Here is a 27,351-nt window from a genome sequence, read left to right as displayed (position 1 = left end):
TTTTCCAGTGCATTTTTTTTTTGCGCGATGATTTCGCTGCTGCTGAAATTCGGCAGCTCTCGCGAGGCTGCCTGAAAAAGAGGAAGGGGCTTGGAACTCTTGATTTGGGCCTTGAAGGCCATATTTTGACTCAGTTTTGGCATGAGAGATAGATAAAACAATTCTAAACAAGATGCCGGTGCTAGTTTTTCTAATAGATACCAGTGCTTCGATGAATCAGCGGACACATTTGGGCACATCACTCTTGGATATAGCGAAAGGAGCCGTGGAGACGTTCATGAAGGTATTGGAAGCAGCAATGCATGTTGGGAGATCGATTAAATTTTCTACAAAGTTCAGAATAATTTTGCTTGTAATGAAAACCAGTTATGCACATGATTTTGTGTTGTTGTTGGATGATATGGTCATGTTAATTTTAAATGTTTTAAAGTTACGCTTATTGCTGATGACGTTCATTTTATGAGATTTCTTTTGTTTTGCTTTGTAGCTTCGCCTTCGAGACCAAGCCAGCCGCACTGATCGCTACATGTTGGTGACGTGCGACGAGTCACCGGCAACAATCAAGGTCTGCAGAGATCCTTGATTTCTCTCATATGTCATATATTTTAGTCATTAAAAGGCCAAATCTTGATTCCATGACACTTTCTCCACGAAAATATTTCAACAATAAGTCGTGATGAGTGCTAGATTCGCAAGATATTGCGTCAAACATAGAGCCAAATACACTTCCTACTTGCAGTCATCCATCTTGTTTCAGACTGAATTGTGGCAACTAAAATCGATCCTCGATAGGTCACATGAATATTCATTAGCTGAAGTTAGCAGCTGGCATGGGGCATGCAAACACTTGTTGATTTCATTCAACTAAACTAGGTCTACACTCCATTTTTGTACTTGTACAACAAAATTTCGAATAAATTTGATTTATTTTTTATTGGAAAATGGGCTGTATACATATGCATGTATAATCTCTGATATTAATTATTAAAATATTTCGTATGAATGAGTCAAACATTTTGATGAAAATTATTATCCTAGCAATTAATTTCTTCTAAACTTGTAATTTCTACCTCTTCAACTTATTTTTAATTGGCAATCATCTGATGATATTATAAAAGAACAAGCTAGTGCCAGGAATGCGCCTATTTTCTTAATTACATATAACAAAAATCACTATTATATAGAACATTAATTTATCAGGCGGTGCGGAACCAGGCGGCTGCAGCTCTATTTACTTCAAATAATTATCTTTAAAAACAAAACAAAACAGGCCCTCCCCCTTCTACTTATTTTAAACGCCACCTACTCATGCGACATTGCATCCATTTCTTACACTTACCAAATTTTTAACTTCAACCCTATAATATAGGACCCTACATTATATGTAACCCTTGAAATAGAAGTTGGAGCAAATATTGGATCACATCTGCTCATGCACTTGGTAGTTGGTACATGAATACTATTACTAGTAGAGTTTTTACCAAAAATATTTTTAAGATTAACTACAAAGTGTAATTTTGCACGAATAGTCTAATTCTATTAAAACCTAATTTTCTGATTTATCATTTATAATTTTTATTCAAACCCAACATTTAATTTCCTGCTTTAGGCTGGTTGGAAGGAGAATCCAGCTGTCTTCATGAGTGAGCTCAAGAACCTGCAGGCCACGGGTCTAACGACCTTGGGTCATGCCCTCAAGATGACCTTTGACCTCTTGAATGTCAATCGTCTCTACTCTGGCATTGACAACTATGGGCAGGTAAGTATAGGAGTGGTTGATTTTAAACTTTGCCTGGTGGCCAAGTGTCGTATTTCTGAAAGGAAAAAAATGTTTTCCTCATTTTAGTGAAAAGTACATGTAGACTACTAGTATGTTGATCTTTCAAAACAATATTTGATATATTTTTTATATAGGGGTCTTATTATACATTTGAAATTTTTATCATTACCTAAACTGTTATTAGATTGTTTAATTATCAGAAGTTATTACTAGCCATTTGTATCTTCATATATGAGCAGGCTACTGCTTAACAAGTTATAGAGTTTAAGCCCAAGTTTTGCAGAAAAAGAGAAGTTAGGGATTTCCATGACATATTGTATTTTAATATTTGATTATATCTTTTGTAGGGACGGAACCCTTTCTATCTGGAACCAGCCATTGTCATAGCGATCACTGACGGACATAAACTTTCGAGCAACGGTGGTGTTCAAGAAGAGGTAAACCTTTCTGAATTGAAATTTTAATGCAAATAAAGTAGTTGTGTGGTCTTAATATATACTAATTTCTCTACAAAAAATATTATAGTTTACAATTGACCGCAAGAAAAAGTTAGATGTATGTATCACATTTTTGATGTAAACATACTCTTCCTTTCCCCGTCCTATGCCCCTTCCCCGAATTGTGTACAGCATGCAGTCTACTGGTGTGGTTACTTTGAGTGCTTCATGAATTATGGAAAGAGCTGTACACTTGATCAAAAGCTCAATAATCAATTCACCCCACTTGGCCAGTACCTGACAAGAATTTTGTAGGGCAACATGAGCAGTTATTCTCTCTTTGATTTTCGAGAATGAACCCTCGTCTGGACCTGAGGATATTATGTGTGTTTATTTTTTGCTCAGCCTTGAATGCATACATGATTGGTAAATAGACCAACTTACTAACATATTGAAATTTTATGCATACTGTTTAAAGAAAGGTTGTTCTTGACAACCTGGAAGCTTGCATTAGGCTTGCCTGACATAGCAACAAATAATGTATGTAGTCTGGACTCCAAGTATAGTAGTTCATCCATTAAAAATGGGTTAATGAAATACCTCGTCACTAGGTCCCCAGGAAAAAGAAGAGAAAGAAGACAAAATTGAATACGTTAATAATAGGGTCTATCGTTCCTTTCCCCTGAACGTGCAGTTGTCGCTGCCGATGAGCCATGTTCTACCCGGGAGTGAACTGACGAGGGAGCCCTTCAGATGGGATCAGCGGCTCTTTGCCCTGGTGTTGCGTCTGCCGGGGGTTGCAGGGGAGAAGGAGCGTATGGGACCTACAAGCAGCCTGGTGAATACAGATGACTCACCCATCAGCAGTATGTGTGATGTCACTGGAGGTAAGGAGAGCCAATAAAATCCCATTAGTCTTAAAGCCCCACTGTACTTCTTGCCGCTACTTGCTCCCTCTATATAGAAACCTTCCCAAATCAGTGCCTGTTGGTCCCCCATGGTCCTCTTTGTCTTATGTTAATTGAGAGCCGAGTTAATGAGATAGCCACCTGTCAGTGACCTCACTGGGTGTTCTAATCCCTTCTGGCTGAACTTGTACAGATGGCCTTTAAACAGCATAGGAAGCCAACATTGTTGGTCCCATGAACCTTCAGAAAAGTTGTCTGGAGGCCCGCGAGACTGGTATGGATGTCGTGCGGGCCATCAGTCTCTTAAATCCTCAGATAACTTTTCAGAAGGTCTGTCAGACAGGAGTAAGCTTAGAATGAGATAGAAATGATGTCAGATAATCTACGTATAGATACATTAATGATATTAATTGGTTAAATATTGGACCGTCAGTTAATGTGATAGTTAGAGAAAGAGTTGAAACAGTTACTACAGTGAAGTCCATTGGTATGCAACATTAGATAGATTACCATTTTTAGGAAGATTAGCAATCACAACCGAACAGTCATTATATGTTCGTCTTGTATGTTTGTAGTAAGACGTCCTGAAGTATTTGTACAGGCTCGTGATAAAAGGAGTACCGATTCTGATTTGTAAACATAATCTCAGATGAATTTGAACCTGTTGAAATTACCAGCAAATGGTACATTTTCACATTCACTCTCTCTAATTTTGAGTCTATGGGGACAAGGACCAGTTTATTACCAAAATGACTACTTGTTGTCTTTGCCTTGTGAAGGTTATCATGCTCAAGGTTTCAAGTAGAAGTACCACTTTCCCAGTTGCAATTCTTTAACTCTTTTTCTTTTACCAGGTCGTTCTTACATGGTGAACTCTATGAAGACCCTGAACCAGTGCCTCGAGTCCCTCGTCCAGAAGGTCCAGAGTGGCGTGGTGGTCCACTTTGAGAAGTTTGGACCAGATCCAGTCATTCCCAACGGAGAGAGTAAGTAGCATTCTTCCAGGCTTCCATTGTAGGGCATAGGATGTTAATTAAGCCATCAAAATAGTTGTTCATTGCATGAACATTTTTATTATCTGATTTACAACTTGGAGGACGATTTTAAGATATAAATTGTTCAGCGAGATTGTAGATATTCCTTAAATTTCACAATACTGTCGTTGCCAGAAGCAAGAATCCTCCCCTCTTCCCATCATATCTATCTTTGTTGAGTTTTGATCCTGACCATGATTCTTGATATATTGCTCAAACGTTGAGGAATAAAATGGGAGAAGAAAAACAAATTTTTCCTTCCAGGCTTGTGGTGATATCATTGCTCCCTCTCAACCTATTGCTTTAATTAGAATTAACACACTTCCAATGGGTTTAATCCCAGGTTTTTCTAACAACATCTAAAGGGACCCTTGTTTTAATACCCTCGTCACAACAACAAAGACCAATGCCAGGGACCTTGTTTCACAAAGCCTTTTTTCAAAGACAAATGACAAAAATCGGTGACAAATTTGCTGATAACCAATCAGAAGCAAGGATTTCACTAGCTTATAACAAAAAAAAAACTGTCGTTTGTCACTGATGACACGTTTTGTGAAAATGGGGCCCGTTTCATAAATCTTTTTTTTAGAAATCAGTAACAAGTTTCACATTTTTGTATGAAACAAATTCGCTCACAACCAATCCAATTCAAAAATTTCAGGTGCATTTTATCTTGTCATTGATAATAAGATTTATGAAATGGAACCCTGGGCATCGTTTTCACGAAACCAAAATACAGTTTGCAGACAAGCCATTGAAACGAGCGTAATTTAACACACGTTTCAATGGGATGTCGTTGAACTTGTGCTTGTGAAGGTTTCGTGAAACAATACCCTGATTGACAAAGGACCAAACCTAAATTAAATTCCCCCCTGAACGGCAGAGATATTTGTCTTTTTCCCGGTCATTTGGGAATCGTTGTGACTGGGGTTTAATGAGCGCCCGAATCCCAGGACAGCGTTTCATGAAGCCGTCACAAGTACAAGTTCGCTGACAACCCATTGAAACATGTATTAAAGTTTACATACATTCGATGGGATTTCGGCAACTTGTACTTATGACAGTTCCGTGAAACCTGCTCATGTTTCCCTGTGCACCCAAGAATGGCGGTACCCTGTGCACCTATGAATGACGGTACCCTGCTTTGTGTCTTACAGTGAAAGCTGGTGGACGCCAGTCCCCGCTGCCACCAGAGGTGGGGGACCGGGAGGGCACACCACAGCCACCGCTGGGTAAGATGGCAGCCTAGGAAACTAGGTCAAGTCTTCCGAGTGCCGTGTCAACAAAGTGCTTCCCTTTTTTTTCTCCATTTTTTTTCTTTTTCTTCTGAGATCCACCTCTGCTTCCCCGCTGCCCAGTTACACACTGGCAATTTTTTTTTTATAGCAAGCCACAATGAAATGAGAGTATTAATCTGTCATATAACCATCTCGTTTCAAAGCTGAAATGATCAGAAGCATAGGTATGAGGGCCGTTATTCAATTCAATACTAGTTGACAGTGTTAAAATATGAGTATTTAACTCAGTTTTTATGCCTAGATAAAATACTGAGCCAACTTATTTATTCAGTAGAAGCTTTTGGCTAATCATTTTACCCTAAGTGTAAGAACACTCTAGCAGACTTGAGCCAAACAATTTTTTCTGAGGCCTTGTTCGAATTTTCATGTCTACAGTCTACAGGCAGGGAATCATAAGCTGCATACCAGCAAAATATGTTTAGGCTCATTAATGCAAGGCAGTTATTGCTCACAGTTCCTTAATTGGCCTTGTGACATGATAGTGGCCATTGGTAAGTTTATTGGTTCGAAGTTGGCTCTCTGAAGTAAAATTCCTAAATGTGATCTTAATAAGAATTGTGCTATTTTACTACGGCAAGTGCTAAATAAAAAAAATAATGGCATAATTCAAGTACAGGTATTGAATTGAATAATCCAGGTCCTGGTCTACATGTTTATCTGCAGACGCATTATTTTTTTGCATTTCAAAATTGCCTCCAAGAATAGAAGTAAATTTTCCTGATACAGAACGAAAAAGAACTCCAAAGAAGCATAATGATTCAGAACGTTCAAAACAACTTTCTCAACAATTCCAGGGCAACGTTTCACAAAACCGTCATAAGTACAAGTTGCCAACAACCCATTGCAACGTGTGTATCAAGTTTAACCAGCGTTTCAACCAGATGTCTGTGAACTTGTGCTTATGACGGTTTCGTGAAACAGTGCCCAGATCTTGGTGGTTCTGGTTTAATTTCTTATGAAATGGAGACGAGACGGGACAGTGTACCAGATTGCTGTGGCTTGCTAGATAAAAATCTTTCCATTGTGACTGCGGCTATATGCTTATCCTATTATTACTTTTGTTAATCATTTTGTTGATATTTTCTTGAATATATGAGACTTTGAGCTGTCTTTTCTCTATTGACTGAACTGGGATGTAAGCTTGATGGTAGCTGCTCTAAAACTTTCTTTTCTTTTTTTCTTTTCTTCAATGGGCAATTTGCTGATTGCTAATAACAGATGCATTTTCTAATGTATTTATTTAATTTTGCAAGCAGTCATAAAATATTGTTGATTATTTTGAAATATATGTTACTGTGTGTGCTAAGTAGGATCACAGATCCAAAATGGCTACATGTCTTGTGGTATTAAAAAAAGATGGTGGTAAGTATTTGAGGTTACTGTAATGTTTGCTCTTTGCAGACACGATATATGAAAAGAAATTCTTGCGAACTCTCATACAGCCTAGCATGAATCCCTTAGATTAGACCTGCATGTCAAATATTATTGCATCCATACGGAATCGCTTTACCATTTGAATGGATGTTGGACAAAATTTGACAACAACTTGGTAAACCTTTTGCAACAAGCCAATAAGAAAAGGTCAAAATTTGTGGTTAGCCATTATGTTTCAAAACTAGCCTCACAAAACCATTATCTTTTAAACTCCATACTAGAAGAATTTTATTTTGACAGTTTGTTGTTTAGTAGTGTGCTCTAGCAAAGCCATGTTGTAACCCATATTCCTTGATGAACCTTGAAAGTACAAAAGCTATTATGTACTTCTAAAAGTTGAACAAGTAGCAAAGGAAGCTTTCTTTAAAAAAATAAAAAAAGTTGTTGCTGTCCAAATGCAGTACATTGTAACAGATCAAAGCATGAATTTGCATGTCTTAAAACGTTTCAACTATCAAATTCATATGTACCACTACATGATATTTTTTCCTTTAGCATTATACCGTATTATATTCTATGGTCACCCTATACCTGGAAAAATTTGACATATTGGAAGCTTATACATGTATTGCATACACAAAAAAAGAAACAACAACACAATCATATGTCATTTTCCATATCGCTGTTATACCTTGATTTTAAGACAATGAATAAGCAGGACGGAGAAATTCCACCACTCCATTTTCCATGCTGAAGATAATGTGCGTCTTTTTCTTGTGTAGAAGAGAGAAAACATTGGCATGAACTCAAAAGAGAGTGGGGTAACTCTACTAAAGCTGCCAGTCTATTTATGGTTCATTGCATTCTGCCCACGCACACACACACACACACACACTAATAAAGAACAAAAAGGGGGTGGGGGGGGGGGGGGTTGGTGGGAAGAGGTGGGGATTAAAGTGACAAATATAGATACCAACAAATTTAAAGGGTAATCACGATTGCGAACTAATTAAAGGGATTCACGAGTACTGACAAGCATGAGGGTTTTTTTTCTTCAATTGTACACAAATATCAGAGTACTAGAAATGCAAGACGAGAAGGATTTTTCTGGAAGAGTAGAAATAATCATCCCTTGAGCATGCTGGTTTTGACCAAGCGTTTTCTACAACGTGTTTGTGTAATCCCATGTAGAGATCTTTCAGAATAGCCTATGGTCAGTTTTGTTTAAAGTTGTATTTATGTCACTATGCATTATACATTTGATGACATACTGTAATGCATGAATATTCATGAAATATTCATGAGTCATGATGAGGAGGATTTAATGTAGTTAATACCAACGTCAAAATAGGATGACGGATAGCATCGTTCTGGGGTGGAATTATTCTCACTCGTGCTCATTTATTTGGAGATTTAGCATGTGTAATATGTAGTATGGGGATAGCGGTAAATTTCTTACCACATTAGAAATTCAAGTTATCTCTCTTTCTCTCTCTCTCTCTATCTGCTGAACTGTATTCGGCAGCGAGGAGCCCGCACATATTCTATATTTCATCTAGTGTGGTTTATTACAATTTTTTTTTATTTAATCATATAATAAAAATGTTGATACAGATGTATATGGCACTTAAACGAGTGCCAAAGTGATGCAAATGAATCCTCTTTTATGAATTTGGTATTGGGTTGACACCAAAGTTTCTATGTTTTAAAAGGGTTCCCTGACTAAGAAAAGGTTGAAAACCCCTGCTTTTAGTCGGTACATAGTACCTCTTCTACCTGTGTATCTTGGCAAAGTTATCTTGCCATTGGTAGGGAACAGGTTAACCTTATCCAGTCTGATTGAACATTGAAGAGGAGATTAGATTTGGTATTATATCTACTGGTATCTGATTACATTAGCATTCTCCTGAGTGATGAAGCATTCAAACATTTTTTTGTTGTATGATAAAGGGGGATTCCCTCATCTTTCCCCGAGGCATTTTGTGGTTTAGCCACAAATTGAGGCTCTTTTCCCACAATATTTCTTTATTGTCCTTCTCTAGTCTCTCTCTCCCTCTCCCCCTCCACTCTCTCTCTCTCTCTCTCTCTCTCTCTCTCTTCCTGTCTCTCCCAATCCTATTCTCGCCTTCCCGTCTTTTTTTTTTTTATCCACCCTTAGCATCAGTACCACATTTCAATGTTTTTCATCTTGTCTTTCTTTTCCTGCCTACTTTATCTTCTGTGTGTCTTCTGTTTCTGCCTGTGTCTCTGTCATTTATCTTACTATCTTCATTTTCCATCTCTCTCTCTCCGTCTTCATCTCAAAATCTCTGTCTCATCTTCACCCTTTTTTCAGACAAATCTCAATGTCTTTATTTTCAGTGAAACCTGCTTTAGCAACTGTCTGTAAAGACCAAAATTTTTTAAATTTCCCTTGAAAAGACTTTGCCATTGATACATGTATAACAGAACCCTGTACACAAAGACCGCCTGCCTATAGAGACCACATCTCTAGTCTACCTTGAGCGGTCATGATATACAGGTTTCACTGTGACTTTGCCTCTATCTCTTCTGCTCCTTCCCCTCTGGCTGTCTCCGTCCCTACCCCTCACATTCCACGTATCTCTCATTCTGTGTTGTGTTGTGTCTACCCATCTTTGTATTTTTGTTCATACTCTTCCAATCTTCACTGTCGTAATCCCTCCCACCCACCATGGATTACTATAAAGCCATGCAGCTTTTCTCAAGACTATTCTTAACTGTATTGCCTATAAAGTTAAAAACCAAAAGTCTGAGAAATGAACCTCAACTACTGGTAAGATGGCATTTTGAAAAGGGTGGGGGTGAGTGTGAAGTACACAAGTGTGGGCATACAGAGGTGATATATACTAGGCCGTCTTGTCCCAAATTTATTTATTTATATAATTTTCTCCTAAACTACTGAGACAAAATAAGCAACAACAAAAAAGGATGGAAAAAAAATCCTAAAAATAGTAATTTATGACATGTAATTGTACATATGTATATATGAATAATTCATAAAATAGTGTGTGTCAATTGTGACTACTGACTACCGGTAATTGCCAATCAAATCAAGAAGAAGAAGAAGAGCCTCCCTCTGTCTCTCTCTCTCTTTCTCTCTCTTTCTCTCTCTCTCCGTCTCTCTCTTCCTCTCTAACTTTCTGTCTCTGTCTGTTTCTCTCTCTTCCTCTCCCACTCTCTTTGTCTGTCTCTCTCTCTCTGTCTATGTCTCTCTCCTCTCTTCCTCTTTCTCTCTGTCTCTCACTCTCTATGTCTCTCGATTTTTATTTCAGGGAACGAGATAACCCTTCGTCCATCAGTGTGTTGCAACTCGTCTTTCAAAAGCTTTGTCTGTTAATCCTGTACATATTTCATATTGTATTCATACATTCACTTTTCTCTTTATTCAAACACACGGCATGCCCTATATACTTCATAATCTTCAAAAAAATAATCATATCATTCCATCACAGAAATCACAAACCAGTGAAATGTAATGCATATTCAATTAAAAGAATACATACATAAATGGGTAAGAAGCAAGTAGTATTTTTAAAGGGAAAGGGATAATACATGAAATGCAATTTTAAGTGTCCTTTCCATTCCATGAGTGGGTTGGAGGCGTTTCTCGATGGGTATGAGATATTATGACATGATTTTCCAAAGTCCTGCCTGAATATTGTCAACTCTATATATCCAAATATCATTCCCATCAGTCAGACAATAATGCTACATATTCATTGTTCCACCAGAAAGAGTCACATTAAACTGCCGGCAAAGCAATATACTAAAATAAACTTGAATCATTACAAAGAAGGTAAAAACCATGTCAATATACCAAATATACATGTACCGGTAACTTGTCAATTCTTTACCAACAACAAAAAGGCAAATAACCAAATATGCTACGTCAAATCATAACCATTATAGAATTCAAAATACAGTCAAACCTGTCTATAGCGACTGCCCAAGGGGTAACACAAAAAGTGGCCTTTGTAGACAGGTTCCTTTAGTACCGGTACATGATTCAATGAGAAACCATTTTCAAGGGAAACAACAAATGTGGCCTTTGTAGACAGGTTGTCTTTAAAGACAGCTGGTCACTAAAGCAGGTTTGACTGTACAATATTTTTCTTTAATTAATGTACTCTTTACCTTTCTGTAGATGCCCAGGTTAACTTGGTGGTGCCCCCTAATGGCCGGAACGGGGCCCCTTCCCCTACCCCAACGGACACCTCCTGGTACAGCTGCCGTAGAATGATCCATGTGAGGCCCAACCCTAAGAGCGGGGTGCCCATGGGACATTGGCCCATCCCAGAGACATTCTGGCCCGACCCCCAGGCCCCATCAATGGTATGTATCAAGACAGGGTGCTATCCAGGGGGGTGTTTCACATAGGTTCTAAGTAGAACTTAACTCTAAGTTTGGACTTAAAAATTATGGAGAGCCATGTGTAGCCTTATAATGAAATATATTCAAAAGCAAAAATTCAAGTATTTTAGACTTTTTAAAATTCCACATCGAGAACATGAAATCTCCCATGATGATAGAAAATATGAATGATTTGAGTTAACATTTGATGCCTTTTAAAATATCTTTTACAAAATGTTTTTAAAATTACCAGCAGCTTTCCATAATTGTTAAGTCCAACTTAGAGATAAGTTCATTTCATTCATTTCATTTTTATTTTTTCAGTTCCAACAAAATACAATACATAATAACGAATACAATGTAAAATGTATACAAAACATAGTTACATTGGTAATAAACAAATCTTAATAATAATTTATACATTTTAGGAAGACACAAAATGAATTTTAAAATTTAACTGCATTTATATTTTGAAGAAATGGAGAGGTCCACTGAAAAGCAAAGCTTGTAAATTGTGGACCCCTCAAATAATAATGAGTATGAACAAAATATGGAATACATAATCAATGAAAGAATAGTGGCCAACAGAGAACATTTATTAAAACACGTAATGACTGTAAACAAGAAGACGTAACAAATTACATGACGAAGAACAGAAAAAAGAAGAAGAAAAAAAGGAGAAAAAAAAGGGGGAAAAAATGCAGGCTGCGTTTGGAGGGAAGGAGAGGAGAGGAAAGGAAAGTTGTAGAGATCGAGCACGAAATAGGGAGCGCACAAAATCCTTGAGATAGCTGAAACAAAAAGAGCAAGAACATGATGGCAAGTTTTTGTTTTGAGATGGGCTGAAGAAAAGAGGGAAAGAAAACAATTTGGCTTATGGGGGCAATACAGATAATACGAATAACTCTCTTTTGCAGCAATAGAACTCTTTCCAACAATGTATGATGTGTATTGCCCCAAACTAGAAGACCGTAATTCAAATATGGCAAGATCAATGAAGAATACAGCATAAATAATGATGATTGTGGTAAGTACAATTTTAGTCTATTAATAACACCAATATTGCGCGAAATGATTTTACAAATAGTATCAATGTGTGGTTTCCAGGAAAGTTTATCATCGACTGTTATACCCAAGAATTTGGTAAGAGGGACATGTTTCAAAGGGGTATTGTCAAAAATAATGTCAGAGGGTAATGAATCCAAAGAGTTACTACCGTAAATAGCATGTAGTTTGTTTTCTGGAAATTAAGTGACAATTTTTTTGCTTGTATCCGTTGCAATATATTTAATAACTCAGCATTGATTTTATCAACCAGGACGTTTGGATTTTTGTGTGAAAAAAATAAATTAGTATCATCTGCAAATAAAATAAACGACAGGGAGTTAGACGATTTACAAAAGTCATTTATATAAAGAATAAAGTGTAGCGGGCCTAGCAGACTACCTTGTGGGACACCACAACTAATATTGCATAATTCAGATGCAGAGATGTTATACTGTTTTCACACTGGCAATATTTTGCTTAACCCCGTACTATAGGTGGGGTTAAGGGGGGGTCTTAGCCCCACCTATAGTACGGGGTTAAGCCTATTCCACTTTCTGTTCAGACTGGTTTTTACCAAAGTGGGCTAAAGTTGGCTAACCCCACCTATAGTACGGGGTTAACTAACCCTGCAAAATAGCGGGGCTAACTCCGCAATTGTGGTGCTAACTCCTGCTAACCCCGCAATTGCGGTGCTAAGCAAATGAATGAGAACAGAAACGAAAAATAGTCCGGTACTACGCAATGGAGCGTATCGCAGCTGGCCAGATGCGAGGTATGTCCAATCATAACATACACGATATCCGGGGTTAACGAAATGCAGTGAGAACAGCGGGAATTTTCTTATTCCGGAATAGGCGCTAGTACGGGACTAAAAACAGCGAGTGTGAAAAGCCAAAAAAATAGTCCGGGGTTAAGGATAGTACGGGGCTAAGCAAAGTACGGGGTTAAGCAAAACCAGTGTGAAAAGAGTATAAGAGAGGTAACTCCTGAACCACTCCAAGGCCTTTCCACATACACCATAGTGAGATAGTTTTTAAAGTAAAATTTCGTGATTGATCGTGTCGAAAGCCTTGGAGAAGTCCAGGAATATACCTACAGTGTGTGACGATGTATCAATTGCGTGGGCAACCTTCTCAACAAAAGACATTAAAGCATGAACGGTGCTGTGCTTTTCTCTGAAACCAAATTGGAAGTTTGAAAAGACATCATATTTTTTCAAAAAGGACATCATCCGGATATAGATTATTCTTTCCAAAACTTTGGAAAATGAAGATAATAAAGAAATCGGGCTGTAGTTACCCACATCCAATTTATCACCCTTTTTAAATAACGGAATAATTTCGGCTATTTTCGTAGAGTTAGGAAATTTACCATGTAAAAGTGATATATTAAAGATGTGAACCAATGGATCTGCAATAAAGGGAATAATGGATTTTAGTATGACATTATTGATTCCATCATACCCTGAACTTTTCTTATCTTTCAGACTAGAAACAATTTTCACAATTTCTTGCCTATTAGTTGGAACAAAGAAAATAGAATTTGGATTGTGAGGGCCTAGAAACTCCACAAAATTTGTGTTTGAAGGCGGAATGTTTTTAGCAAGATTATCACCTATTAAAGAAAAATAAGTATTAAAAATATTAACTATATCTTTTGGGTCTTCAACAATCTCATCATCAAATTTGATCTTATTTACCTCAGATTTATTTTTAACTTGGTTCATTGCTTGTTTGATTACCTTCCAAGTGTTTTGCATATCATTTTTAAAAAGTTTCAAACGATTTACAAAGTAATTTCTCTTTTCTAATCGAATAATCCGAGTCAAAATGTTTTTATAGGATGTATATTTTCTCCTTGATTGCTCAGTGCCTTTTATTTTATATTTATAATAAAGGTTATTCTTCCGATTTATTGATCGCAATATAGACTTAGAAATCCAAGGGAGTTTGGGCATTTTCTTATAACCATGTTTGACTTTTTGCTTCAGCATGTTAGTATCTAATTGGTTGTTTAATATACTAGAGAACATTTCATAAGAACAATTAATTTCATTTTCGGAATAAACACTATATCAATCAGTATTTTCAAGATTAGCGCCAAGGCGAGCTAAATTCTCTACAGTTATTTTACGTCTACTTGGGTAAGGACCATTGTTGTTAAATGGCTGTGAAACCGTGTAGTGAGTCACAATGGGGTAATGGTCAGATATGTCTGAAAGAATAATGTAAGAATCAAAATGTGGAGTAACAATAGAAAAAATATTATCAATTAAAGTAGCAGATGTATTTGCAACACGAGTTGGCGTGGAAATAAGGGGTAAGAAAGAAGCAGACAAAATTGTTTCGAGAAATTCTTGAGAAACATTGCTATGTAAGTGCTTTAACAGGTCTATATTAAAGTCGCCCATCAAAAAACAATCTTTATTGTTGAAACTGGCATTTTGTAATGTGTCGGATAAATACAATAAAAATTTGTGTGCATTCGAACTCGGGGGTCGATATATCACGCGACCATTATGTTCTTATTACCAGGAATCACGATTTCAATAAAAAGGGATTCTATAATATTATTGCATGTTGAGAGATTATCTAGAACGGTATAATTCAGTTTTTTAAGGATATATAAAGCAACGCCGCCACCCAGTCTTTCTTGCCTATTTTTATGAATAAAATCGTAGTTATCAATAGAGTATGGGTGATTGGAATCACAAGTTAACCAGGTTTCAGTAAGACCAATTAAGGATAATGGGTTTTGAGAGGGCTTATCAAGAAGCGAAAGTAGATCATTGAAGTGCCTATTTAAACTTCTAATATTCAAATGAAGCAAGGAGAACGTATCACTACGAAATTCTTTCACTACATTACGAAACTGATTAACAGTTACATATTTGGAAACGTTACGATGAGCAGGATCATCAAAATCAAAGTCGAATTCTAGTTCTTCAAGTGAAGAGTTGAAATTGTCCATAACAGAATTATCAAATGAATAAGCAGGGGTGTTAGCTTCATCCTCAAGTCGAATAGGTCTGTGTAAATAAAAAAAAATCATCATCATTCACCGTATGGAAAGGGAATGGCTGCTTATCAGGTGAACCTGCCATCATGAATTCAGAATCAGTATCCGAATATGAATAATTGACGATATGAGGAAATAAAATACATGATAAATTTTGGCGCTGTCAAGGAGAGATGGGGAAAGGAAGAGAAAAATAGAGCATCCAAAGGCAGCAAGGAGAAAGAAGAAATGAACAAGACATATGCATAAACTGTACAGAACAAAGAAGATTGCTGTCGCTGAAAGAATAAACACGATTAGAAGAGATGGAATAACCACTTGAAACAAGGAGAGGAGAACAGACACATGAAGTAAGAACAAAAACATAAAATGAAACTCTGTCGGCATTACGAACATTAAAAGGCAATCGATACATGCAGGGGCATATCATGATACAGGAAAAGCAAACGATCAGCCATAAGGCCCTATGACAATAATAATTGCGAATGAGAAAAAAAATCAAATAACGATGAATAATCCTTAAAATATGAAATAAGCAGATGATGTGTTGGAGAAAAAAAACGTCTTTAAATGAAGTTATATGACAAGAAAAGATTGGTAAACAGCTTGCGTTACATGTGATATAAATTATCAAGAATTAGAAGCATGGTTCTTTTCAGATATTGTAATTAAACAAGGAAAACAATGGACTAAGTATTGTATTACAATTAAAAATGTTGTGAGAATCATGCACGGGTTGGAATTTAATACAGAAAAAATAATGTAATGCTATAGTTGATGAGGCCAATCAATCGTGGTGACAAAACTCAATTGCATTGGCAGTATTTCTAAGTTCAACTTAGTTCAACTTAGGGTCTTTGTGAAACACCCCCAGGTAGTATTGTGCATATTGCCCTAAAGAGAACACTAACCCTCGACAACATTTGACCAAATAAAGTTGACAACTGAATTATTCATACCCTTACCATGTTATGTAATTTTTAAAGTATATGAAATATTGATTTGTCCCAATTTATTCTTCTTGAGAAAGTGACATATTAAAGCTTATCTGTACTACCGGATTAGACCACCATGCAAGGTCACTGACAGGTTGTTAGCTTATCAGCTCTAAATTAACATAAGAAAAGTGGATCATGGGGGACCAATGGTCACCAATTAGGCATTGTTTTCTATATAGAGGGAGCAAGTAGCTTCAAGTAGGACTGTGTGGCTTTAAAGCCTACATCTAAGAGTATATAACAAAGGCCCTAATCCAAACGGTCCACCTTTCATTCTTGAGTTGCGACAAACCCAGAAAACATCAAATTTAGAAGGGGTATGAATGATTTAGTTAACAGTGTCTTTTTTACATTCTGTGAGAGAAAAGGCAAGAATAGAAATGTTAAATGACGCTCGCCATATGCCAGCCAATCATACCAGTAGTCCTCAATCACGATTGATAAATCCAAGCCCTAAAAATATATTATTTGTTATAGAAAAGTTGTCTCATTCCAGAGTTACCCAAAGAATTATCAATATTTTGGTTTGGGGGGGGGGGGGGGGGAGGGGGCAGGGGTTCATAATGATGTGTTGTGTAAAATACCCAATAAAGTCTTACTCTTTTTCTTGCTATTATTCAATTATGCCAAATTACCTGTATTTATCCACATGACATTTGTGTTCTAGAATGTTTTGTTTGTGGTGAATTTTTTTTATCAAACAGAACTTGTGCATGTAAATGAGTAGCATTCCAGATGAAGTTTATACTTTTATTCTGTCAATATTTGCAGCCTCAGCGTGTTTCCCACCCAGTCGTGAAGTTCACCTGTACAAACAGCGAACCGATGATCCTGGACCAGCTCCCGTTCGACAAGTATGAGCTAGAGCCATCCCCTCTGACCCAGTACATCCTGGAGAGACGCAACCCTAACTCGTGCTGGCAGGTAAGATACTTGACCCTTTTCCAAGACCCCTTACCAACCTTTTTCGGAGGGAAAACTGGATGAAGCTTTTACAGTATCTATTTATGAGCCCTATATTAAAGCTTTAAAAGTAGGGGGAGGGGGGGGGGGGAGGGTCTGGACTTTGAATTTGTTAGTTTTCAGCTCTGCTTCCTCTATCTCCCCTGTCTCTCTCTCTCTCCTCTCTCTCAGAGCACCAGTTTAATATACGTTATTATTTTGTCCATTGTATGTTTTCATTTTCTTTCTTCTCTCTTTACAGTGCTTGGAGCACATTACATATTGCAAGTGTTGTTCATGTTGTTGCTGTTATTATTATTATCATTATTTTGTTGTTGTCCTATGTTCAGGTATTTGTACCCGACTGTGCCTTGAGCACATTACATTTTATGAATGTTGTTCATGTTGTTGTTGTTATTCTTTATTATTATCATTATTTGTTCATCCCATGTTCAGGTATTTGTACCCAACAGCAGCAAGAATGGCGACCCGATGGGCTACCCCTTTGGCTTCCTCAAGGCCTCCTCCAACCTCTCCTGCGTTAACCTCATCGTCATGCCTTACAACTACCCGACCCTCATCCCCCTCCTTGATGACCTGTGCAAGGTCCACAAGCTCAAGCCCTCGCAGAAGTGGAAGCAGGCGTTCGATGCTTACTTGGAGGAAGTCCCCAGATACTACGCAGGGGTGAGCTTTGATAGTTTTTTCTTACTTTTTGGAGTGACGAAATTCACCAACTAAAATTGAAATTGAAATCAAGCATATTACCTATTTTGAAATTAGGTTTTCACTGGTTAAAAGTTCAATGATCAATTGACAAAAAGAAATAGTCATAGTCAAATTATAGTATTTATAGGGGAGGGGGGAGGGGATCAAAAAAGATGAATTAAAAACATTAAAAAAATCATAATCGAATTGCAGTATTTATGGGGGGGGGGGGGGGGAGAGGAGATCAGAGAAGGTAAAACTATGGATTTATGCTTTTTGAAAGAAAAACTTGAGTGGATGTTTTTGCTATATTTTCATTTTCAAAATTCTTTCCAAGGAATAAAGATGAGACCTCCACAGAAATCAAATTTAGTGATATCTCATAATAATAATGATAATACTCGGTATTTATATAGCGCTTATTACAATCACTAAGCGCTTCCAAACTTGGTACCCATTTACATCACCTGGGTTGAGTGTGGCAAATGTAGATCAATGTCTTGCCAAAGGATATTAGTGCCGCGGGCACCTTGTGATCGACAGTCCAGGGACTTAAACACTCGACCACTGCACCTGTTATTGACTATGATTTATTGGCGTGAGCGACTTAAGTTACTTCCATAATCTTTACCCATGCTTGAAATAACCTGTTTGTCTCGTGTCCCACAGCCACTCAAGGTAGCTCTAAGACGCATGGGTGCACCCAACCTGATACCCGACGGCCTCGAGAACTGCCTGAGCTACAGCGTGGTGACCTACCTCAAGAAGCTGAAGCAACACAGCAAGGTGGAAGGGGAGAAGCTCTCCAGCCTCGTCGCCAGCAGACCCAGGGCTCAGGAGCTAGGCATCAAAGTACAGTCAAGGTATGTTCTGCAAAGATATACCATTACCAACTAAATTATTTGTACCCTTACCAACTTTTATAACTTTTGAAGTATGTAAAATATTGATTTGTACCCATTTTTGTTTCTTGAGAATATGACAAAGGCCCTAATTCAGCCAGTCCACCTTGATTCTTGAGTAACAAATAACACAAAAAACATTGAATTTACAAGAGGTATGAATTATTAAGTTGTTTATTGTATGCACTGCATAGGCACATGGACTTGTATGTTTTGTTTCCTAAAATTCTTTGATTACTTGTCGACAATTAAGATTGTATAAATCAGTTGTATTACAAATTTCATTTGAGATTCATTTTATGTAAGCAATATTTGAATTGAAAAGCTCATTGATAAAGAACTTCCATTGCAGCTCATATGACTACATCTCCAAGAGCAACGAGCTTGATATCTTAGCATGCTATTTGAAATAAAACCACAAACCAACCAACGGAAATATCAACATTTGTATCCTTTTACTAAACCTGCCCTCAGGTCTCCGTTGCGGTCCCTTGCAGCAAGACGAGACTTCCAGCAGCTCCTCCAGAGTATAACGGGCGAGACCATCACGGTCCGAGCGGACAACAACGTCAACGAGTTCCCTGGTTACATGCTAAGGGTCAGCGACCGTGACATCCGACCCCAGACGTACCGCAACCCCTTTGACATTCCTCGGAAGGAGATCCTGGACCAGGTGGTGAGGATGAGAGCCAACTTCCTCCAGATCACGTCCAACCGATCGGTCAGGTTCATGAACGAAGGTAATAATGATGATAATAACATGTCTTGTTTACCCAGGGTAGCCTCATCAGCATACACCAGTTTACGGTTACATCAGTGCGCATGAGCAGACATGGGCGCCATTTTAATTGACGAGTAAACAAATCCAATGACCTAGAGGTGAGTAGTATTTATGCATAAAATTAAGATTGCGCCCATGCAAATTATGATGTGAGCGCACAACGCAGCGCCAGGCAGTGATGTTATCATAATTTGCATGGGCACAATCTTAATTACGCACAAACCACTGACCTCTAAAGGTCATTTGGTTTGTTTACTCGTAAATTAAAATGGCGCCCCTAACCGTAAACTGGTGTATTGAAGCAGAACTGCACTACTTGTAGCAACTTGTGCACTCTATATAGCAAACAATGCCTAATTGGTGACCAGTGGTCCCCCATGATCCCCTTTTGCTTATGTTAAGTGTGAGCTGATTTGAATAGATAAACACCTGTCAGTGACCATGCAGGGAGGTCTTATCCCTCCTGGCCAAAATAGTGCAGACAGGCTTTAATACTGATCTCCCTGAGGGCCCTGCAATCATATTATTATACCCCAGCTTTGCTGAGCTACCATGAAAGGCGCTCAAGGATTCAAGGAATTTCTTCCTACGGGGTACCCATTTACCTAACCTCGGTGGGGTATGACAAATGTAGATTAATATCTTGTCGAAATACATTAGTGCTGCGGCAAAACTCGACCAGCGCAGTACACACAAAACAGTGCAGTGGCATTTCCAACACTATCCCTGTTCCATGTATTTCAAGTTCTCCTGTGTTTCTTTCCTTCCTTTGCAGATAAATTCCACAACATTCCCATAGCGGAGATGGGTAACTATCAGGAGTACTTGAAGCGTATACCAAGCCCTCTACGGGAAGCAGATCCTGCTCCAGCCAGGTTACATACGTTTGGCAACCCCTTCAAATTGGCAACTGAAAAAGACAAGGTACAAGGTTTTCTCTGTAACTTTTCTTTTGCTGTTTGTCAGATTTTCTATCTGTTTTACTCTCTCTCTCTCTCTCTAGAGCTCTCTCTCTTTCTGTGTGTGTGTGTGTGTGTGTCTCTCTCTCTCTCTCTCTCTCTCTCTCTCTACCTATCTATATCTATTTCTTCAAGTAAGTCTGTCTGTGACTTTCTACTTTCTCTCATTACAATCTGTCTCTATGTCATTTACTCTCTCTCTCTCTCTCTCTCTCTCTCTCTTTCTCTTCCTCTTCCTCTTCCTCTTCCTCTTCCTCTGAATAGTAAATATGCACTTATTTACTCTCATTTGTTCTCTCTTTTTGGATGCCTTTTACTTGAAGTGCCTGATGCTCCTGTTTTCAACTAAATTATTCATACTTATTCATATTTATAAATTTGATGTTTTTGTTTGTTCTTTGTAAATCAAGAATGAAAGGTGGACTGGTTGAATAAGGGCCCTTGTTTAATACTTTTAGATGCAAGCTTTAAGAAACATACATCTGTACAAATCAATTTTTAAAATACTTAAAAATTACAAAACATTTAACTGTATATGATCTTCTGAGTGCCACTATGCCATTCATACTTGAACACGGTGTTAACATCCTTCTGACTCTTAGAAGCATAAAAGCAGTATTAGACATTTAATCCTATATCATCAAACTCTGACACTCTGTAACACGTCATATTCCAATCCTCTTTCCATCTCCAGAAAATGATGGTCGATGAGGCTGACATCAACGACCACATGGCAGGCATACCTCAGAAAAGGCGGGCCTCCGACAGCAATCTCTCCATCAAGAAGCTCAGAGGGGCGTCGCCTCCCAGCCGCAGACCGACGTCCCCCGGGGCCCAGGGCGCCCTACTCAAGCTACCACTGCTTCAGCTAGTCCAACGAAGGGCCCAGAATGCCACCCCTAATGGTGGTAATCTGGAGAACAAGAACTCTGGTGAGAATCACTCTCAGTGAAAAAATACATAGGGGCTCGGGCAAATTTGCCCTCGTAATGCCAAAAAGGAGCCCCTGAAAGTCATAAAAGAGCCCTCCAAAATTTGCATAGAGTTCAATGCAAAACAAACTAAAGAGTATTATTTGCAAGCAAGCTTGAAAAGTAGCCCCCCAAATTGTTTTAATATTTTTTTCTCTGACTCATATAGCTATCTACAATCTCAAATTCCCCACCTCAGTGAAATAGTCGTTATGATCATTATTCATGGACTATATTTTCAAGTCAAATCATCCTGTTGATTTTGAATTATAAGTACAGATTTTAAACTCACAATGTCTACATGCCAAATCCTCTTCCTAGCATTTGCATGTCAGTTTTCTTTGTGGAAACTATGGAATCACGGTAAAAATCTTCCAAATGATGAAAAGTAGGGCTGTATAAAGCAGTTTCATGTGATTTTTAGGAGGCCCTCCAGTGTGCACTATAAATCTTGACTTTGGTTGCTTACTTACGGTCAAAATTAATGTAAAAAGAAAACATCAAGCCGCATTGATCTCAAGTGTAGAATGCTTGTCTGGGATCGATTAGAGGTGCTTTTAAAGAGATTCGTTTGGGCAATGTTTTACAAGATGATTATCGATGCTTGTGATAGGTATCTGTTGTAACTGTTGTATTTCTTTTAGAGGGTGGTGGGATTATTATCAGGAAACTGGGAGGAAGTAGGGGTTAAGAAATGTAAGGTTTAGTATCTGGTAAATCAATTTTTATAACTAAGGGATCCTAAGAGGAGGTGCAATGGCTCGGTGGTAGAGCAGTCGTCTCGTAACCAGGGACCTCCCAGTTTCTTACCAAGTCGATGCGCTACTGTCCTTTGGTAAGGTATTGATCATCATTACCAAGTCCCTCGGAGAGGACTTAAAGTCGTTCGTCCCCTGGCTGCTCACTTACAAGCACATACATGCTTTCTTATATTCATATTCATATTCAAATTTATTGTCCAATGATTGGAAATTTGTTTCATTTGCATGTCAGTACAAGATTACACATTATAAACATCAATAAGATACAGATGGGTATAGAGTAGAACATTTAACTTGGACATAGGTAACAACAAATGCGATAGTTCAACATGCAGACTAAAATTTGATTCATAAATTCAAACTATGTAGTTAAATTCATTTCTAGTTCGGATTAAATTCATTCGCAATTCAGATCAAGTACAATTAAAGATTTAGACCAATTCAATTCGTAATTCAGAATCAAATCCATTTCAATTCCCGATCACATTCAATTCGTAATTCAGATTAAAATACAATTAACAAAATCAAATCACATTCAATTTATAAATCAGACTAAATAATAAAATTAAATTCATAATTCGGGTTATAATTAAGTTCACAATTCAAATTCAGTACAATTCATGATTCAGACAAATTCAATTCATATTTCAGAAAATAATTCAATTCAGATCCCGATCACGTACAATTCATAATTCAGATTAAATTAAATTAACAATTCAGGTTAAATAAATTCATAATTCAGATTAACTACAATTTATAATTCAGATCAATTAAATTCGTAATTAAGATTAATATAAAATTAACAATTCAAATCAAATTCAATTTATAATTCAAACTAAGTAGTTGAATTAAATTCATATTTCGGGTTAAATGAAATTCACAATTCAAATTCAATACAATTTATACTTCAGACCAATTCAATTCATATTTCATAATGTAATTCAATTCAAGTTCCGATCACCTACAATTCATAATTCAAATTAAATTAAATTTACAATTCAGATTAAATACAAGTTATAATTCAAAATAGGTGATTACATTCAGTCATAATTCAGATTAAGTTAGGTTCACAGTTCAAATTGAATTCACAATTCAGATTAAATTCAGTTTATTATTCAGACTTAGATTAAACCCTCCTCGTTCATCAGCCTGATTGAGCTTGGCACAAATGAATTGAGAAACCTGCTCGTTCTGGACCTTAGAGATCTTAACCTGTTTCCTGACCTCAGGGCTACATAATTATCATTTAAGGGGTGACGGCTGTTATGGTAGATTGATTTTGCCTTGTTAAGTACTCTATTTCTACATATATCTTCGAAGTCTAGATTCTTCCCTACAATTTTTCCCGCTTGTTTAACAATTCTTTTTAGCATAGACAAGTCTACTTTTCGACATGCTGTGAACCACACAACGCAGTCGTTTACTATCATGCTCTCTATCACAGATTTGTAGAAAAGGTACATTATTGTGCGGTCTACGTGCGGTCTTAGCAACCAAGTAAGTTAACAAACCAACCAACCAACATACCAATCCTCTCTTAAGCATCGCACTTACAAACTTACTGTTTTTGTGTGTCTTACTCTTAGGTTCATCGACCCCAGAGAGGCTACCTTCACCGGATGGCAAACCACCCGACCTATCCGTATCATCAAGCGATGAATCAGGAGGCTCCTCGGACGAGCTTGTCATCATCATGGACGGCATCAACGATGAGGTTGCCATGGAAACAAGCAGCAATGCATCCTCAGAGGATGAGGCGACGCCCCCATCATCATCATCATCATCATCACCCCTTCCAGTTTCGTCATCAGGTTCGACGACGACGACAAATCACGTGGACTCGAAGAAGTCGAACAATACGACGAACAAACATCGCAAGATGAATAATAACAATGTGCTTCCAACGTCGGAGCAGTCGAGCACTGCCGCGTCGACAATGAACAATGTGAGGAACGCGTATCAGAGAACAGACTCTATGAACTCAGATATTGATGTGAATGCGGTCAATTCCAGGTTGAGAGCGATGGTTATAAGGGAGGTCCGGAAACCAGGCAAAAGTAAGTGGCGTACAGGCCTATTCAGTGAATATTCCATTGCAGTACAGTGAAACCTGTATATAAAGAGCACTCAATGGAGAAGTGGTCTTCATGGACCGGTGGTCTTTATGTGCAGGTTACGTTATTACATGTTTCAATAAGAAAGAAAGAATGTGGTCGTTGTTGCTGTTGGTCTTTCTAAATAGGTGTTTGCTAAAGCAGGTTTGACTATATCTAGAAATTAGCACGATCAGAAAGATGGATATGGACACTGTACTATGAAAGCTTAAAGAGAATATTGAGTTATGTGGAGAGGTAGAAATTAATTTGTGAGCATTATCACTGTTATTATGCAAGTGTGGAAGAACATCAAAGAAAAAATGTTCCCTGAAAAGCATGGCTCTTCAAACGCCTTCGTATTCTAAATATGACAAGTAACAGTTTAAAAATGAGGCCCAATTTTTATGCAACATGTTTGTGTAGTCCGATATACATCTTTCTTTGTACAGTGATTGTTACTTTACAAGACTGGGCCAAATTTCTTATTATTTTGATTACTCCAGAATATTGCAGTACACACCAATACTTATATGCTACGTGATCAAATTTTCTGATCGATTCCACACCGTTACTTTCACAATGCAATCGCATGACAAGAGCTCAACTTTATATTTAAGTGGCAATAGACCAGTTGACTTATTTCATGCATAGGTTGCTCTTGATAAACTTATGTATGTTGGATACTTCCCTGAAATAGCAGTAGGACATGTATTATGAATTGAATACAAATTATTGGTTATGCCTTACAGGGGTTCTGGGAAGAAAAGTAATGATTAATTTGCACATGTTAGTAAACCGGTGTGTTGAAAGTTGCCATTGATCTGTATTACATTTTGAATGAAAATGCAATGACATGCATGTTTAATTTTAAAATGCAGTCATCTGTGTTATTGTCAGGCTTACTAATGAGTGGAGTGTCCAGTGCATTCTCAAATCAATTTCACCGATAATTTCTCTTTACCCCTTTTTGTTTTCTGAGTAAGATGCATCCTTTCTTCTTCAGCCATCTTATGCTATTTCTATTTTCTTTGTGACAGCTTTGTACCTCTCCCCCAGTCTCTATGGCCCAAATTCACAAAAGAGGTTTGTAGACAAACCTAGGTTTATGTTCGTCATATGACGCGTTTTGACTTGTTTCAGACCAAGGTTTGTCTGAACCTTGGTCTGAAACGCATCGAAACGCGTCATATGACGCACATAAACCTAGGTTTGTCGACAAATCTCCTTTGTGAATTGGGGTCTCTCTCTCTCTCTCTCTCTCTCTCTCTCTCTGTCTGTCTCTCTCTCTCTCTCTCTCTCTCACCCTCTCCCTCCCTCTTTCCCTCCTCCCCCCTCTCTCTCTCCCCACGTGCATTACCAGAATTGAAAAATGAATTGATTGAATTTAATATCTCTACTTTCCATCTCCCTCAAAATCCATCCAGACTTCAGACGTCTCTTCGAGATCCTCAACCAAGTCCAGGGCGACGTCGACACCAAATACCTCTTCATCGAGAGCATCATCAACGAGGCCAAACGCTTCCGACGCAAGGCCCTCATCGGCATGCTGGAGACGTTCCGCAGTTCCATGGTCACGTTCGAGAAGAAGCAGACATTAGGAAACACAGGATTAAATCACGTCAGATAGCATTGGATCGATCGGACGCTCAATATCTGTGTGAACTGTATGGACAGTGCTTTCCAATTCTGATATTGTCAATCCCTGTCCTGCCTACTGATGTAATTTATTGATTTTTTTTTTTTTGTCGTAAGTTATGAAAATGTTTTTTTCTCCCTTGATTTATTTCTTTGTTATTTGAGTTTTGTTGCATTTTTTTTTTCTTTAACGTTTTTTTGTTGTTGTTACCAAATAGAATTCATAAGAATCTTTGCAAGGTTCCTTTAAAGACTTTCTTCCATTCAAGCAGTTAGGAGACCATTGTATCGAGTCTGAATTCTCATTGCCAAAAGCTGATTACAGTGGTATGTTTCAAACGCAACTCCATAAATGAAAGAAGGACTCCATTTTCAACCAAACACAAGTCCATATTTGCGATTGATTTTTAGAGTTGAATTTGAATGTTCATTTTTATGCAGGAGGCCTTTTGAAATTTCTTGCTACTCTCTATTCTCCAATTTCCTTTTAAAAAATAAAAGATATGGTATATTATACTGCCCCCCCCCACCCCCAACAAAAAAATAGTGTCTATAAGAAATGGATTATTTATGATTCCAACTGTTGCATTCTGCTGTCAATAACCAAAGTTTTGGTGCATGTGTATTTAACACACAATAGACCGCTAATGCATTTAATATAAAAGTCAACCGTGATCGAGTTAGGTCCTGGTGCTTTATTGACTTAAGTTATTTGACTCTTTCCGTCTTAGCCTTTTTTCGAAGATGTGCCTTTCTCCCGTCGCTATCGACAACTGTGAAGCCCCGGTGGACGTGTTTGGCGATAGATCTGTTCACGCATGTACCGTATTCAAAATTCAACTTGTTATGTTTCTAACAAGTCTGAGGCAAGAGTCTCGAGTTCTTCAATCCCTCTATTTAAGAATTTGAATTTATTTGTGTACGAGGTTAAGAAGCATTAAATAAATAGTTAAATAGTAACCCGATCGGGGAGGGGTGATGGGGATTGGTTTTGATTATGTTAATACATTGTTGACGGGAAGTGGGTGGTCCCTGTGTTAAGTTTATGGGAATGAGAAATTTCAGTAGTCCATGAGTTAAGAACCAGCTTGCCAGAAATTCAGGAGGTTTTTAAAAGGGTGGGGCGGGGTGATATCAAGTCCCTTTCTTGGTAGATATATGTTCCCCACATTGCTTTGTGTCCGATATCTGAATGTGATTCATGTGGTTTCAATGTTCAGTTGGAATTGTTACACACAGAGTATTGAATTGTATGTATGGACAAATAAAAAGATGTTTTAGATGAATTTATATTAAAAAAATAAACAATATGCTATGTTGCAATTTTTCAA

General features: G+C 37.7%; 1 protein-coding gene across 2 annotated transcripts; it reads left to right on the top strand.

Moving 5' to 3' along the window:
• Positions 1-27,351, top strand: LOC586384 (integrator complex subunit 6-B). Of its 2 annotated transcripts, XM_011677708.2 has the most exons (16): positions 1-283; positions 488-565; positions 1,610-1,759; positions 2,128-2,217; positions 2,912-3,104; positions 3,980-4,111; positions 5,317-5,391; positions 10,997-11,184; positions 17,037-17,189; positions 17,664-17,894; positions 18,585-18,778; positions 19,292-19,557; positions 20,374-20,522; positions 21,252-21,489; positions 23,876-24,346; positions 25,810-27,351. In XM_011677708.2, the coding sequence occupies exons 1-16, from the start codon at positions 173-175 to the stop codon at positions 26,010-26,012; spliced, it is 2,922 nt and encodes a 973-aa protein (XP_011676010.2). In that variant the 5' UTR covers positions 1-172; the 3' UTR covers positions 26,013-27,351. The 2 variants fall into 2 exon arrangements, with proteins under 2 accessions (XP_011676010.2, XP_030837624.1); XM_030981764.1 differs by lacking the exon at positions 5,317-5,391 and having other exon boundaries at positions 25,810-26,292.

Source organism: Strongylocentrotus purpuratus, unplaced genomic scaffold (assembly GCF_000002235.5).
Source record: "Strongylocentrotus purpuratus isolate Spur 01 unplaced genomic scaffold, Spur_5.0 spur5_scaffold_12, whole genome shotgun sequence".
Lineage (NCBI taxonomy): Eukaryota > Metazoa > Echinodermata > Echinoidea > Camarodonta > Strongylocentrotidae > Strongylocentrotus > Strongylocentrotus purpuratus.
Note: the sequence above shows the minus strand (reverse complement) of the source record. Positions and strands in the feature narration are given on the sequence as shown.

Coding starts and splice junctions, on each gene's coding strand:
- LOC586384 (XM_011677708.2), top strand. CDS start 173: ATGCCGGTGCTAGTTTTTCTAATAGATACCAGTGCTTCGATGAATCAG. Junction 3,105..3,979: donor TATGTGTGATGTCACTGGAG/GTAAGGAGAGCC, acceptor TTCTTTTACCAG/GTCGTTCTTACATGGTGAAC. Junction 17,190..17,663: donor ACCCTAACTCGTGCTGGCAG/GTAAGATACTTG, acceptor TCCCATGTTCAG/GTATTTGTACCCAACAGCAG.